At 34.9% G+C, this 16,393-nt stretch overlaps 1 protein-coding gene across 14 annotated transcripts in view; it reads right to left on the reverse strand.

Annotated features, from left to right (window-relative positions):
- Window positions 1-16,393, reverse strand: part of RIMS1 (regulating synaptic membrane exocytosis 1) — a 393,719-nt gene that overhangs the window by 106,237 nt on the left and 271,089 nt on the right. For 6 of the 14 annotated variants that reach the window (XR_015722249.1, XM_087856955.1, XM_087856957.1 and 3 more), the window contains 4 exons: window positions 11,961-12,032; window positions 5,966-6,148; window positions 4,769-4,881; window positions 774-803 (listed from right to left, as the gene is read on the reverse strand). Coding sequence is in view for 13 of the 14 variants with exons in the window: in XM_087856955.1 (XP_087713081.1) it covers window positions 774-803; window positions 4,769-4,881; window positions 5,966-6,148; window positions 11,961-12,032 (398 nt within the window). In the remaining variant the exon portion in view is untranslated. The remainder of the gene's footprint in view (window positions 1-773; window positions 804-4,768; window positions 4,882-5,965; window positions 6,149-11,960; window positions 12,033-16,393) is intronic. The other 8 variants (XM_045803522.2, XM_045803505.2, XM_045803598.2 and 5 more) reach the window with 2 other exon arrangements.

The raw sequence follows: 16,393 nt of genomic DNA on the forward strand, positions 1-16,393 counted from the left end.
CCACAAATACTGAGTAAATGTACTTTTATTACACTATACAGCATTATTTAATTTTTAATTATTATTAATAATATTTCATTAAGCTAAAAACTCATGTTCAAATATTTAGTTATCAGGCCAACAGTAAGACTGAATAGAAAATGGTACAGGCAGGACGAGGTATGTGTCTACTTGACACTCAAGTCCAAAGTACAAAAATCAACTGAGATCCAAAAGATAATAAGGCAGGAGGTCACCAATGTGCCAGCATAGCAGGCTGAGTGGTTTTCCTTCTGTCGCTCAGGAAGACAGAACTGGTGGGTGTTGTAACAATACTGAGGCCTAGAGAAGTGACATTTAGACAGCTGTTTCCCAGATGCATGAGGGCAGTGTGGGCCAAACATTCTATAATGTTACTGCTATCAAAAGGGAAAATCCAGGGATTTTCTCTTCCTTTGCAGCTGAACAGAAAGTCAGAATCAAACCCTCCACACGAGAGCGGGGAATGCAAACAAACAAACAAAAACATACAAGAAATATATTATTTTTCAAAAGGAATTGTCATTGTAGATCAATTTTGAGACAAAAGCACCCTTAATTTTAATCTTTTCCTCTTCAATGTGAATAATAGAAAATACTTAACACCAAATGCCTGACGAAATCACTGAAGGGAGAAAACTACCTTTATGTTAAAGAATTTTGCTCATTATTTCAATAAGTACAGTTATATAACTCACATATTATTAAAGAAAAGGAATAATATTAAATGGTTAAAAAGTTACATTAATATTTACCTTTTGTGGAAGAGTTATATTTTTCTTGTTCTTCAATGAATTAAATGCACATAATGATGGAAACAAAAGAAAGAAATCAGCAAATTTATAGTTAGACATGGAAATGTGAATCAGCACAGTGGCATGAATAATAAAAATGTACAACATATAATGTGACATGGCAAATTGCAATGACAAACCATAAGGAAGTCTCAAATGTGGTACTAAAATTAATTAAAGAAAGAATGAATACAACAATTTAAAGATTTAAAATAAAAACAGAAACACTGGGAAATTAATGTTTGGCATTGAGAAATATATTGTGTGTCATTTTTTCTTGCCTTTTAAGAACTGCAAAATATTTGAGCACCGATTTTTCCTAAAACATTCTGATTTTAATCCATTATGACTTTTTATTGCAAGTGTATTAAAAAGGATCCTTAATATTCATAACAAACATTTTTATCATTTCAAAAATGACAGCATTTCAGATAATTTGAAATTTCACATAATTCATGAAAAACGGAATTCCAGTTTTTACTAGGTAGTAGGAATTTTCTTTTCATTGTGAAAATATTCACATTTTCCACAAGGAAAAAATTACCCTAATTTAATTAATCCTTTCTTCCTTCTCAAATTAATTATATTAAAATATTTCAAAGTGAAATTGTTCTTTGGAGATTATAATTCTTAGGCATTTCACAAAGCTTTATATCTACCTCCTTATTTGTACACTATTCACTGAAAAATAATGGCCTATCTAGATATTCCCGAAGGGGAGTATCATCAGAGTTTTGAGTAGCAGATATAATAATAGAACACATAAAATATAGCTGGCACACCAAGTGTTAGTTTACAAATAATTTTTAAATACTTCTTTAAAAGATACCCAGTTGAGCACAAAAAAATCACTTGGTTGCTTTCAGAAAACCATACAACATTTTTATGCCAACAGTTATGCTGCTTTCAGCTTCACTCTCCATAAGGGCTATGCTGGAATACAACTTTGGAATATAACCAGAAAAATTTCTTAGAAGTCTTTGCTCAATTATCACAAACCATTAGTTACCTAAATTGTAAGGCTACTTTTTTTGGCTACTTTATCTCAAAATCTGTGTTGTAATCACTCCTCTTCTTTTCTTCTAAGTATACTTTAATGTAATCAGATTCCATGTAGCAAATAGGCTAGCATTCCTAATTTTTAGAAGAAACTTAAAAACACTTTTTCAAAAATTAAGTAAAAATGTCTTTTCAGAGGATGTGTTTGCCTTTAAAAGAGCACATATTGCTTCTACGGTGCAAAGAGTAGTAAAACCAAATTACAGAAAACAAAACAAAACAAACCATGCATCCAGTCAAACAATCTAATCTAATCATCCTGGCACAAATCCTAAAAACAAGCAAGTAGGTAACTGTATCCAGAAACCGTATGAATAACATTATCTTATAAGTTCATCACGAAGTTGCATAACTATCCAGGAATCTAAACCATTTGAAATATTTGCTCTTACCAACAACTGCTTATCATCAACTCAGTTCTTTTTTCAAAAAAAATAAAACTACCCTTGGTTAAAAAAAAAACAAAAAACAAAAAACCCAGCAACAAAAAAGAAGATTGGAAAGAAGGAAGTAGAGGCTTAACTGCAAATGAACTGCATTCAGCATTAACTTCATAGAAGATTGACCTGTTTAAAAAAATACTATCAAAAGAAAAAAAAGCTGTAATTCTATAGCCCTATGAACAACAATGAAATCGATCATAAATTTAACGTGCTAAATTCTGGCTAGTCTTTGGATCAAATGAAAAGTTCACTTTTAAAAACATATTTTAGGACACACAAAGATACCATGTCTGTTCAGTCTGAAATAATTCCATGATACAATGACGGTAGATACTATTATCATTTTCCAAAAGTCCCAGAGTACATAATAAAATCAAAAGTAAACCAGATCTGCTTTAATTATGGATGAACACTTAGATACAATAACACGTTTGTTCTCATATTTTTAAAAGGTTTTATGTATATGACTCTTGAGACCATAAATTTCAGGAACCTCAAACAAAAAGTGTTGACTAGTATATTTATATTAAATTTCAATAACTCCATCAATTTCATCCTCAGTCATTCCTTTCTTCCCACCTCAATTCAATCCTTACAAATTGATGATTTCTCTGAAAGACAACTGTGAATATGAATATCATAAACAGTAATGTTGATATTAACAATAGAACATAGCTTTTTTAAAAAAAACCCAAATTCAGCATACAATCCAACGGATTTCATGGAAGCAATTCTAGTTTCTATAGAAATAATATAACTATAATCTCACTACATAAGAGTTCTACGCAGTACCCTTATATTCTTTTACCCTATAGAGTATTTTAGCAACTGGAGGAAATGCAAAGAATTTTAGGAATACATGACTTTTTGGATATTGATGTTTAGCAAAATATGGCCACTGAGTTTGTAGCAAAATTCCAGAATTTGTGGTTCTTTTAGTTGTGCAACAGGAGTTCATGAATGGATAATTTAAATAGACACCAAATTTTATTTAAAGCAGTTTCATCTGGGCTATTGTTAATTAGTCTTAAAAACATTAAGTATGAATTGTCTTATCGAAATGTTCCCAAAAGAGAAAAGAAAGTTTGTTAAACACATGAATTGAGAATTCCAATGAACTGATCGCTGTTTTAGAAAAGAAAGTCAGAGTTTCACATGGCATCACAGATTCCTTATTAACTAAATGAATACTCTCATGACAACCCTGGACACCGAAGCATGACATATCAAGGAGACGTATAATTTTTAAAAATAATACACATCTAGAGTTTACGATAGCAGCGTTCCTCTATTAGTAAGTTGATTATTTCTTAAAATCTACACTAATTTTTCTACAACCAAGTATTCTGTTCATACCCTCTGTCATATCAATCTTTGAAACAATGTATTTATCTTCTTAGATCATTTCTGTGATACTTCTGTGATACATTTCTGTGATACATTCAGTAAATTACTTCAATTAAGTAAGTAAAACACGTATGCAGCTCTCTCAATATAGAATGAAATACAAGTTTCACACCAGCAACAACCAACACTGTTGAAAAAAATATTCAAAATGTTAACCTTTTAGTTTTTTTATGGGGATGAAGATTTTGAACACGTGTTTTAAATAGAAGTACTCTGTCTTTATATTATAACCCCAAATTAAAAATTATTTCAGTACATTACTTAATGGATCTCTGATAATGCCTGTGTGATAACATATACTGATAAACCTTTTCACTACTAAGAAATGGGATAGACTTTGGGTCACATGAAAAAAACCAGTAACTATTTTAACTCTGTATTGAAATAATCTAGCTCAGATGGTTTAGGGAATTTAATTTCCATTATCAAAACTCTCTCCTCTCTTTTTCTGTCTCTCTCATTCTCTCTTGCTCTTTCTCTCTCCTTCTAGGAAAATAAACACAGTGTGTATGTGCTTAAAATAAGAGAAACTGTAAGTAACATGAACTGTTAAAAAAAAAAACCCCAAACACTAAAATGTGTGCTCTGTTATTTTTTCATAAAACTTGTATAAAAAACCAGGATATTGCAAGTAAGTTAAAAGTTAAAATACCGTAAAGACTTCAACATGAGCAAATGCATGTTTAAAAATATTTTAAAAACAAGCTTAAATAAACCTTCTTCTAACACATAAAATGCCATATTATACTGAGATTTTAAAAACTGTACTTTCTTTTTTTTTGTTCCCTTTGAAAAAAGGTATTTCTAGGGCTCAATTCGTTCTCTTAATTGACAATCTAAAATTCATTCATTCACTCACTCAGCAAAAACGGAGTATATGCCATGAACCACTATAACTTGGTTCTGGGAATAAAATTCTAAGACACAAAATCTTAGGATTCAGTAACCTACATAAATTAAAGTCTTATTCATTTAATAAAAGGTGTATAAGAAGAGGTGGGTCTCAAATTCCAGGTTTTTGGACAATGATCTCTCTTTATTGGATACCTTGTTCTATACTGCTGCTTCTCACTGGCACCTGTGGGAGCTGTCGTCCCCTCCGATTGCTGAAGGATGTGTCTGCAGGAGGAGGATGGGTTGGACTTGCTTGTCTGTGCATTCTGTGGGCAAAAAACAAAGGGCGAATGAAATGGTGAAACTCCAAGAGGGCCTGACAGATACCTTTCCCCTCTTCCTGTTACTATTAAAACAGACATAAACCTCCTAACTCAGCCTTTGGAAACAAAATCAAATGCTTTTGATGATATGTATAAAAAGAAATCCTACAAAAAGAGGCTAAAAGAGACAGGGTAATGTCTGTCACACATAGTTCTGCATAATGAATTCCTGAATTGAGTAAAATCAGACTCACTTCTTTGAATTAACTTTCTATGAAGTTGTGGCTTTCCATCAAGTTATCCATTTTTGGTAGTGCTGAACCAAATATATCTACTTACAGCCTCTGAATCCTAACAATGTAGATAAATTAGTTTAAAAAGGCTGTTGTCTAAGTTGCTACTATTAAGTCAATATTTATATCTAGAATTATTTATAAGTGATTAGAATACTTCTAGCTGTAGACTTTTATAAATTAGCATTCATTTGTTGCTTATTTTTAAATAGGAAAAACCTTGACAGATATTTAAAAAAATAACCTTGGGTACATGCTATAAAATATACTGGTGCAAGGACCGAAATTACAAATATAAATCTCAGAAGCGTGCAGAAACATTACAACTGCACAGGACTAAGCTGACCTCCATCTGCTGGCATTCAGTTTTTTTTTAGACTAAAAAACTTTTAAACACTCTAAGATTTTACTGAACACACAGAAAAGATTTTTGTAAAAAAATTTCTCTCATACTTTTTAAAGCAAATACACATTGAATTTTCCAGGTAATTTCTCATAAAGAATTTTACATAATTAAAAAATATATATATATGAATATGCCACAAACAGATGGAAGGACATAACACAGCCAAATTTAATTTTCAATGATAGCTAATTGGCAGGAACTATAGACCACTATCAGCACAGTGAAGATAGATGCAAGTAATAGAGGATGTGGAAGAGGTTAAGTGCCACAAAGGATTAAAAATTATGGTGTCATAATGAGTGAAAGCATCAAGTGCTCAGGAAAGTACAACACCACACCAACACCCGGAGGCAGAACATGAATGCTGGGCTGGACACTGAATAGCGACCTTGTCAGAAGCGGAGAAGGTGGCGCCGACCCTCCGGGGGCAAGGTGGCGAGTAGAACACAGTGTTCTGACACTAGAGTGCTCACTCGACCTTGAGCGAGCGGGATGTTTTCCCCTAAGAACTGGCTGATCAGTCGCTCTTAGGGCTGCGTATCCCCTTCTAGAAAGGCATGGTGGGAGAACCCTAAAACATTAGGGCCAAAAAAGATCTTCAGTCAGCAGGTTCACATTAAGCTTGATACCAACACATTCGTCCAAGGAAAACCTGGTTACTCTTACAAAGCAGCGACTTTAAAAACCAGAAGAAACCATCATCATGCAATCACTGAAATGGAATTCAAAAGAAACTGACAAGTTATTGCAAATGTACATTCCATGTGGTTTTTAGAGGGCTAATCCAGACTCCTCCAATGTAATAAACCTCTTGTTAAGTTGTACAAGGGCAGAGACTTCTGTCTCTTGGTTTTTACTGAGCTGCATCTCCAGTGCCTAGAATACAGCTGTATAGAGAGCAAGAACTCAATACAGATACCTTGATTGAATGAATAAATATGATTAGAATAACGAAAACAGCGATACTTCAAGCACTTGCCTTCAAGAAGAAATAGTGCCCTGTAGGACTCTGTGTATATTTTTACAATGTTCATAATTTTAATCTGCAATAGGAAGTTTATCCCAAGTAGGCTGCAAAAGGAAGATGTCTTCTGAGGTTAATTTAAGCAGACCAACAAATTAAAATGATACAATAAGATGGAATATATTTCATTAGTGAACTAAATACAAATGGCTGAGGTATGGATAATAACACATCTTCTAAGATTAAAAAAAGAAGTCAGAAAAGATACTTGTCCATATATTGACAGCTACCTTAATATAGAGTTCAAAATTATTAAGAAGCCAATTTACGAATTAAGGATTAAGAATTAAAAACTGATATGTATCTTGTTTAAAACAGATACATGCTTTTGCCTTTTTAAAAAATCATTTCCAGTATGTATTTTAAATAAAATGAATGTTTAAAATACCCGATATGGATTATTTTTTACAGTGACAGATGCAAAGAAATCATTCCTCATCCTTTTTGAAACAATGCTGTAAATCCACTTATCAAGTGATTTGAAGTGTGAGAGTAAAGAATACATATTGATCACCGGAAGTACATTAATTATTTAATTCAATTTGTATTCAGATTGACAATTTTTCTTTTAAATAAAATGGTTTTCACAGCTGTAATTGTTTTAATTCAGGGTATCTTCTCTGTTTCAGAACAATAAAATGGGAACAGGTACACTTAGAACTGTAATAAATGTGCATTTTTATCTTCTTGACCTACGTTTTAATGCTTTATCAGACCCTAATGCAAATCCCAAAAACTGGGCTATTGTGTCAATTTCCAGATTAAAAGAAAAAAGGACTAACAATACATACTAAGACTGTTCATTCATTCTCAATTGACTTTTCACATAACTCAACTCTGTAGAATTAATTTATATGGAAAGGACTGCATGATCAAGCCCTTTCCTTTGGTAAAGAATGAGTTTTTATCTATCATTCTTTAAAAGCCATTACCATGAGAATAAACTTCAAGCCATCCTTGTTCAAAATTCACTTTCTTAGTGTGGTCTAAAAAGTGAATAATGGTTTTCACCCTAGTATTGAGAAATTTCATTTCAATTTCACTAAAATCTTGCTTCATTCCTTAATGCAATTCATAAGCACTAAAAGGACTACTTAAATTTGACTTGAAATATGAATAATTTAGGTGGATCTTCTATGGCACCAAACTGAATGGTAAAGATATAAAAAGCAATTTTGGAGACAAATAAGTGGCTTTCTAAGTGAGTATTATACAGATCGAGACTCCATGACTTAGTGTTCCCTCTCCAAAACCACATGCTTGCAGTGTCTGAGAACAGCCTGCATAGTGTTTAAGGTGCATCATTTAGCACCAGATCTGTTTCTTCTTTGACATGAACTAAAAGTCCCTCAATGATGAAACAGGCCCTGCTGCCAGCCGAAGTATAATGAGTATGAAAGCACAGACCAAAGGAGCACCACCTGAGGAAGAGAGAGGAGGGTGGCAGTACGTCTGAATTACAGGAAGGAAAACTGAGGAGAGTGAAAATGCGGAACTTTGAGAAGAGCAAGGTTTTAGAGATGAGAGATAATGGAATCAAGTGCCGTTCATTTCAGACTGGAGGAAAGACCAATCAAGAAATTCTGAGGTACAGGAGTGAAATGTTGAGAATCCGGGCTGTCAAGCCTTGATGTTTTCAATGGAATGGGATGTGCTAAGAACATAAGGGTGCAAGAACGGAAGAGATGAGGGACAGCCATATGAGGGAATGGAAGAGGGAGTGCATGGGGGATACGTAAAATGACGGTAGCGACTATTCGTTACTGAGCTTCAATATGGAGCCAGGCACTGAATGTCTGTGTATACATGGACATATGCATGCACATGTGCGCACACGCACACATACAGACACATGTATGTACTTTTTTTGGATATTCTCATAACAACTCTGAGAAGTATCATTATTCCTAAGTTATAAACAGAAAAAGTGAGGATCATAGAGTGACTTGTAAAAAGACAAAGAGATAATGCGTGGTAAAGGCAGGATCCACACAGATCTACTGATGCTCCCTGGGCCACCTACTGAGATAGGATTTGTTTGCATATCACAAGATAAAAAATGGCAAATCCTTGGATATATTGGAACCCAAATCTAAACATATATCCAAATATCAAACTGTTTGGCAAGATTTAACAGAATTGTCTCCTGAGAGTTTGTTGTAATAAAATGTATGGGAGATGGCATTTAATGAAAACCTTTCCATTACATAGATCTATAAATATCCCATAATTTTTTAAACCAACAATATGGCTTCTAAAGCAAAATTCCAATTCAAACCTAAGTATGTCTGAAGCTAGTTCACCATCTCCAAATGTGTATCTAAGTATTTACTACTGAGTCCAAGCACATTTCTCACCAAAATTTGAGGTTGTTAGTCAGACATATCTATTGTTGCAGATGGCCTTGCAGTAAATTTCTTCTATTGCAGCTTAAAAATATAGTTCTTCTTCTTTTTTTTATGGCTTGTTAAAGGATGGACATGCACATGGTATTTAAGGTCAACTGTACAAAATGTTTCCTCTTGTAATGGCCATTACGGGCCTACACATTGTCTTTCCAATAGCACCAGTACAACGTAAAACTCATATATGTTGGGAAGCTTTCCTCTTAGAATTGGTTAATTCTAAATACTAGTCCTGACAAAACATCCCCTTGGTAGGTTGCAGAGTATAGTTCCACAAAAAGAAAAGTCACTAGAGTAGAAAGGAGAAACGGTGCTAGCAGGTCATATAGCTGAGTTCATATGAGACTTTTACTAAGGAGCTTCCTGAGAGAATATGAAGCACTGCTGTAAATGCTAGGCACAAAAGTCGGACATGAGTTCTGCTTGTCTTCTGCCTATAACGGGTCACCATATCTTTCAAAATATTTTCTTACAGCACTATTCCCCATAAGGCCAAATTTGTTAAGGCCTTCAAAGGGCCTTCAAAATGATGACCATTAAATAGCAAATTTTGCCAGAGGCCAAGGTGTGACTGTGTGATATGAATCCTTTGAGTATGTTGTTAACTTCCCGAAGACCTTGAATCAATGTCCAAAGCATTCATACTGTGTGACCTCAATTCACCTGTAGTTAGATGTCAACTCAAGGTATCTTCTAAACAAGTAAGAGCTAACACAAACGTAGATAATCCAGGCCAATTCTTTTATAACTAGTTATTCAACAATTCACTTAAAAATCAGGCATATAATTTACACTCTAATACAAATCCATGGAGAGCTATAAATATAATCAAACAAATCTACACATTTAGAAGGTTTGAGTTTTCTACATTAAAATCTATTAGCAAAGTTAATAAAACAAGAGTAATATGAACATGGTCCTTAAGCGGCAAACATTTGAGACTGGGAATCAATCAAATTCTTGCTATTCTTTTTGGAAGGAAGGAGGATTTGTGTTTATCTACAGATAGTTTCAGTGCTGTAGAGGAAAATGCCCAAATACCACTCATTTGTAGTTAAGCATCATCAGTTGATTCTAGAATCATATAGCATTTTATAAAACAGCATCCTATTGTCAAAAAGACTTGTTCATTGATCTGTCCTAAATAAAACTGCACACGGTAGTAACTGTTAAATTTAGAATTAAAGCCTGAATGGAATGAAAAGAATAAGACTGAGGAAAAATTTCAATCATGTCAAATAATTGAAATTATGTCTGTCTTTGAGGCAGAGGGGCAGTGAATGATGGCTGAAGATTAAAAAGCTGTCTAAGGAACTTAAGTCATTTATAATGCTAGAAAAGAAACTGCAGTTAACTGAGTTGACATTAAAGAATATGTAAATGGAAACAATACTGTTTCATTACAGGCTATCTACCTACCTACCTACCTACCTACCTACCTACCTACCTACCTAAGTGCTAGAACTCTGTTCCTTTCTCAAAGCCTAGCTCCTTTGTAAAACTGAATTTCTATTCAACACTTTTTGAATTCTCTAAATCCTCGTCCTATTGTACATTAGATTCCCTAAATAGTCAGTATTTCCACAGATATTAGCTAGGAATAACTTCCATCTTCCTTTTACCCACACCCCTTGATATAACTAATAGCTACTCATTTTTCTGATCTCAACTCAGAGGTTATATCTCCTGGGAAGCTTTCCTCTATTGGTGTTCACTATTTTACTCCTTGAACTTAGCACATAGGTTGGCACATACCTTTTAAGTGAATAACTGAACTGTCCAGAGTTCATCTCAATCAAGCCTATTGTGACAGTCTAGCTGGTGTCTTGTATCTGCCCTTGGATCTTTCAATCCACCCACAAAATGTTGTTAGAGCAATCTACAATTTTGGAACTCAAAGTCAATCATCAGCCTCTTATGTCTCAAGCCCATCAATGGCTCATGGATGGATAAAGCAGAGGCTGAAATTCTGTTAAACAGTTCACAAGGTCGTGTGTAACATAACATCTAGGGATTTCTCCAGTTTTCTTTTCAACACTCTCTCCCATCTCCTGCAAGGATTCTCCCTCTCAAAATGGGTATGGATCCCCTCAAATCAAGAGGAAAATTTTAAGCTTCAGCGTTTTCTCATAGTTTTTTCTTTCTCATGGAATATTTTCTTCACATCTACTTTTACATATCTGGATTTCGCTCAAGTGACGCCTTTTACGAGATATTTCCTTTCTGCACTCCACTCCTTTTCCTGTGTTTTCACTGTATCTTGTGCATACCTTTATAGTAATAGCTATAAGACTTCAATACTTTCTTTCATTTACATCTGTGTCCCCCTGTATGTTCTCAATGCTTTTCGAATGAATGAATAATATGTTAATGGGACATTAGGTGGTTTTTACAACTATGTAAAATATTGTGTTAATACCTTACACCTAAAAATAATAAAAAAATAATTGTAAAGTTGGGTGAATTGCAAAGAAAGGTCAGTAATTCCTTTAATTTTACATTAACTCAACAAATATCTTTCATATACAAGTAGAATCTTAGATCTATTTTCAGAAAAGAGATTTAAAAGATGACATTCAGATAAATAACACTCAAAATATTTGCATATTCTAAGTATTATATTCACTGATAACATTTAAACAATCTCAGAACCAAAATATTAATGTCCTAAAATGTAAATAGTAATGAGCACAGATTTGGTCCTCTTTAGTAATCAGAGCGATCACTAAGAGAAATAAATGAGGTTTTTCTTAAACCCTAAGATTTAAGGGCCACTTCAAATTACCCTCCTCTTGTTTTTTGAGGCTATTCCCATATAGGAGATCTATTTACGTGAATGTCTTTAAACATCACACACTACGTTTAAAAACTGATCATGTAAAATGAGAGTGAAGGCACCCCTGAATTTATCAGTTGAAATAGAAGATGGCCACACAGCACAACACCAAGCCTACCTTTCTGCATCAGAGGCAGTGCCTTTCCTAGTCTGTTTTTGGATGCTAGATCTTTCAGACTTTCTGGAGTGCCTGTGGAATGAAATGTTAAAGAAATACAAAATATATGATGAATAAAGCTACAGTAATACCATACAATGATAAAAGCAATAGACATGAGAAATGACAACTATCTTACTTAGATGGTTTTGTCAGTCAGTGCTTTTAAAAATAAAAACAAACAATAATAAATAAAAAATCAGAACTGGTGCTGGGTGGAAGACACAAGTTGCCCAACAGGAGACACAAGAAGTTGGGACTCCCTTAGTCTAGACAGGTCTGTCTGCAGGAATGATTTAATGTGGACCCCTGCTGAGCAACTTGGCCTCTCCTAATGAGTAAAGAAGTCCAGGGGAGCAATGTAGTGATGATGGATGTGATGACAGCAATGGTGCTGAAAGACCACATAGAGGGGGACGAGCCCTCTGCATTTACAAGTTGAACCAGGGTGCTACAAGGATCTGTTGTTTGTCATTCTTCCCCCACAAAATAGGAGGAGAAGAAAAATACCATGGTGAAATATCCTTCACATAATCATTTTAAATCAAAGTATTAAAATTATTTCCAAAGTTATTATAAACATGCTTTTGTAACCATGTAACATTTTAAAAAGCTAATTACATATCACAAGTCAAAGAATAAAGTTCTCAATTTACTCTATGTTCCAGAAGCATATATGTATACACTGAACATTTGGAACTCCAAAGAAATGTTTATATAGAGAGTTTACCTCCCTAAGCAGCAGCTTGCATATGTCTACTTGACCTAAAATGCATCTTGCCTACTATATATTTGAAATAAATATAAAATATTGTGGTCAAGAAACTAAAACTTATTTTAAAAAATCCCAGAGAAACCATTGAAAGTAACATGCATTTTAATCTCAATAATTGTATAGCTTTCTCTCAATAGTTGATTCTTTACAAATTTATGCTTATTTTTCTCTCCTGATATCCCTTCCTTCCAACAACAAAGAGACAACTGTCATTCCTTACTGATGCCAGATAATTAGAGTGTCTCATATATGCCAAGCCCTGCTGTCAGCCCCACTAGAAATACACATCAGAGTGTGAAGTCCACCTTCACAGTGAGTACAGGCTTCTGGGGCTGCTCGTCTCTCCCCATCTCTCACTATTGCCAAAAACTGGCTACACCTGTGTTGCCCTTCCAGTTCAGGGTTTTAGCTGTGTGTTCTCGGGCCTTCCTTTACCATGACGTCTCACTTCTGAGGGATGAAAAAAGGGTTGACACAGAGGAGAGAAACATCCTCGCTTACCACTTTTCTCGAATTGTTGGAAAAGAGGCTATATCAAAGGATAACTCTAGGACAGGTACTGAGGGAGGCACTGACTTATTAACCTCCATGACGATCCTTTCAGGTGTCATCTTCATTTTAAAAGATGAGGAAACAGGCTCAGGACAAGGCCACCCAGTCAGTAAGAAGTAGAGCTGGGATTAGAATATAAGTTTGTCTGGCTCCTACCCTGTTTCTGTCATGTACCGTCAGCAAAGAGAAGGGAAGAAGTTGGTTCTGATGTACGCCCTTGGGGTTGCACCCTTGCTCAAGAAGGGAAGAAACTATTTGGGGTAAGCCTTGGAAAGCACTAGAACATAATCTCTCATATTAAAGGAATATCTCTGATATTCTTCTTTACTTTGTTGATCCTGTGCTGAGGAGAGGGTGTTGTAGAGTGTAGGAGAGTAGAGAAGCACATGGCACATGCCTGAAATCAATGGGGAAGGTTGTTGGGAAGGAAAGCAAAGTTCCTAAAGCAAAGGTGAGCTGCTGGAGGCCCAGTAGGCAGCTGAGCTCAAACTGAAAATATACCATTATGGGAAATTGAAGCTTTGTCCCAAGAGTGCTCAGGGACTGCGAGGAAAAATATTCCTTTTCTCATATTCAGCAGAGTGAGAGCAGAATGAGAGCAGAGTTTTAGGCCAATTCATGTAACTCCCTGTCATAAAGGTTTTCACTCATTTATTCATTCAACAAATATTTGTTGAACATGTATATAAGCCAGACCATTCTAAGTGCTTGGCATAGGTCTGTCGGGGGGAGAGGGGGAAGATTCCTGCCTTTAAGCAATTGACATTTTATCCGTAGGAGACAAAAAATACATAACAACAACAAAAAGCCCTCAACAAGCAAATTCTATAGTATAATCAAAGGTAACAAATGCTAGTAACAACAAAAAGTACACCAGGGCAACGAGGATCAGAAATGTGTGTGGGGGTGGAGTTTGGGGGCAGATGCAGATGGCCATCTTAAGTAGGGTCATCAGGGAAGGAGTCACTGAATAGGCGATATAAGGTGAGGAGGGAGTTAGCCACCTACATATCTCATGGAAAGTGTATCTCAGGAAAATGACAGAGCAAGTGCATAGGCCCTAAGGCAGATGTGTGCCTGGTATGTTCAAGCAAAGTAAGGGGACCGGAAAGGGAAGTGCTGAGAGGGAAGAGTCAGAGGAGAAGTTTGGTGATGGGGGGTGGTGGTGACGGACATGTAGAGTCCCCTAGACTCTTGTACAAACTTTCTACTACCGCACACGAAAGGGTTTATGGGCATCTTTTAGAACTTGTTTGCTTTTGTTTCTATCCCTACTAATTTCTATTAATCTTTCTAGATTCAACTGAGATTTTAATTCTATAAAACTTTCAACTCTCCCTCCTCTTCTCATTTCTACAATAGAATACACTCATTATTAGACTGATTATCACAATAATCCATAATGAGGGTGAAGACGACAATGATGATGACGGCACCGATGATGCATTTATTGAGAGCTTGCCATGTGCTTGCGTAATCACTTTACCTGCACTAACTCCCCTAATCTCACCAGTCTCAGGAGGGGGTACTACTCTTTTATCCTTTTAAAAAATAAAAAGATTGAGGCTTAGAGAGATTAAGTAATTTTCTCTAACTCACAAAGTCATCAAATGTGAGACCATGAAGTGAAAGGAGACTGTACAATCTCAACAGCAGTGAACAGAGGCATGTGTGGCAGAAAAGACGCTGGACCACAGTAGTTAAAAGCATGGGCTCTGGACTCAGACTGTCTGGGTTTAACGACCTGTTTCTGTCTAGCTGGGTGATTTCAGTCAAGTTACTTAACCACTCTGTGCCTCGGTTTTGTGCGTTTTGTTCTGACCAGTGAAGTAGAGATAATACTATCCCATCACAAGTTTGCCAATTCTAACTTATTTCAATATCGCTAAGTATTTGTGTTATAGTTTTTATGACATTACAGGGAATAAGGGTTTGTAGTAGTTTTAGCATTGGTTAGAACTAGCTAGTGATAAGTGCTATGAAAGTATTATTTAAACGGATAATAACACAGATTTGTTTCTTAAAGATAAAGACGTTTACTCATCTATAGTAGTGCCAAACTCAGTCAGTGCGCCATAACTGGATGACAATAATTCATGCAGAGGCTCACACATCTACATTTTTCTTTCTGCTTTTAATCCTCTTAAGAATGGCCTTTTTTTTCTCTCCAAATGCTACAGAAACTTACTTTTATTGAAGATTCATCTAAAGATTTCTACAAAGGATAGGTCTTTATAATTCTTTTTAACCACTTAAAAGGATCTTCAAAGTGAGTTCAAATTGATCTTCAAATTAATTACCTCATTGTAACGATTCAATGTAAAGCAAGAATGCAGAAGAGAAAATTCTAATGTCTTTTCCAGTCCAAATCCTAAGTTATAGACATGTAGAGTCCCCTAGACTCTTGTACAAACTTTCCAGTTTGTACAGTCCAAATCCTAAGTTACAGCTATGAATATATTATATATTGTAAACACAGCTATTTCTTAAAACAGAGGCTTGTGATATGTGAAAGGAAAAGATTAGAACAATCAACCTATATTTATGTACCACCATACTATTGAAAGTATTGATCATATAATCATAAAATGGATCACAGTGAAATGAACTACATTCTACCTTACATTACTCTAAGTTCCTAGTGATCAGGAATGGCATCTGTCTGAGTTATCACTCTACCATCAACTCCTAGCACATAGTAGCCACTCATAAGTACTTATTGAATATATGGTTAAGAAAGTAATTATTTTGAGTATTGTCCTGTAATTTGAGAGTTTAAAAATTACAACAAGTAAAAAACTAACTAGGGTTATAAAATTCACTTTATATCACATCAAGTAAATTTAGAAATAGAGCTTTTCATTGTTGTCTGGGCTTCAGTAAAATACAAAATACCATAAATTAAAAATGGCATTTGGTTATTGCCTTATGCATCCACAAGTGTCAGTCATTATTATTGGCCCAATATATGCTTATCATGCTGCAATAAGGCAGCACAGACACAATTTTAGTCTTAAAGGGACACTAGAATTCAGGCAGTCCACCTACAACTACCTAAATTTACAGA

This window comes from Ursus americanus, chromosome 29 (genome assembly GCF_024610735.1).
Source record: "Ursus americanus isolate L20-20 chromosome 29, mUrsAme1.1.p, whole genome shotgun sequence".
In the NCBI taxonomy this organism is placed as follows: Eukaryota; Metazoa; Chordata; class Mammalia; order Carnivora; family Ursidae; genus Ursus; species Ursus americanus.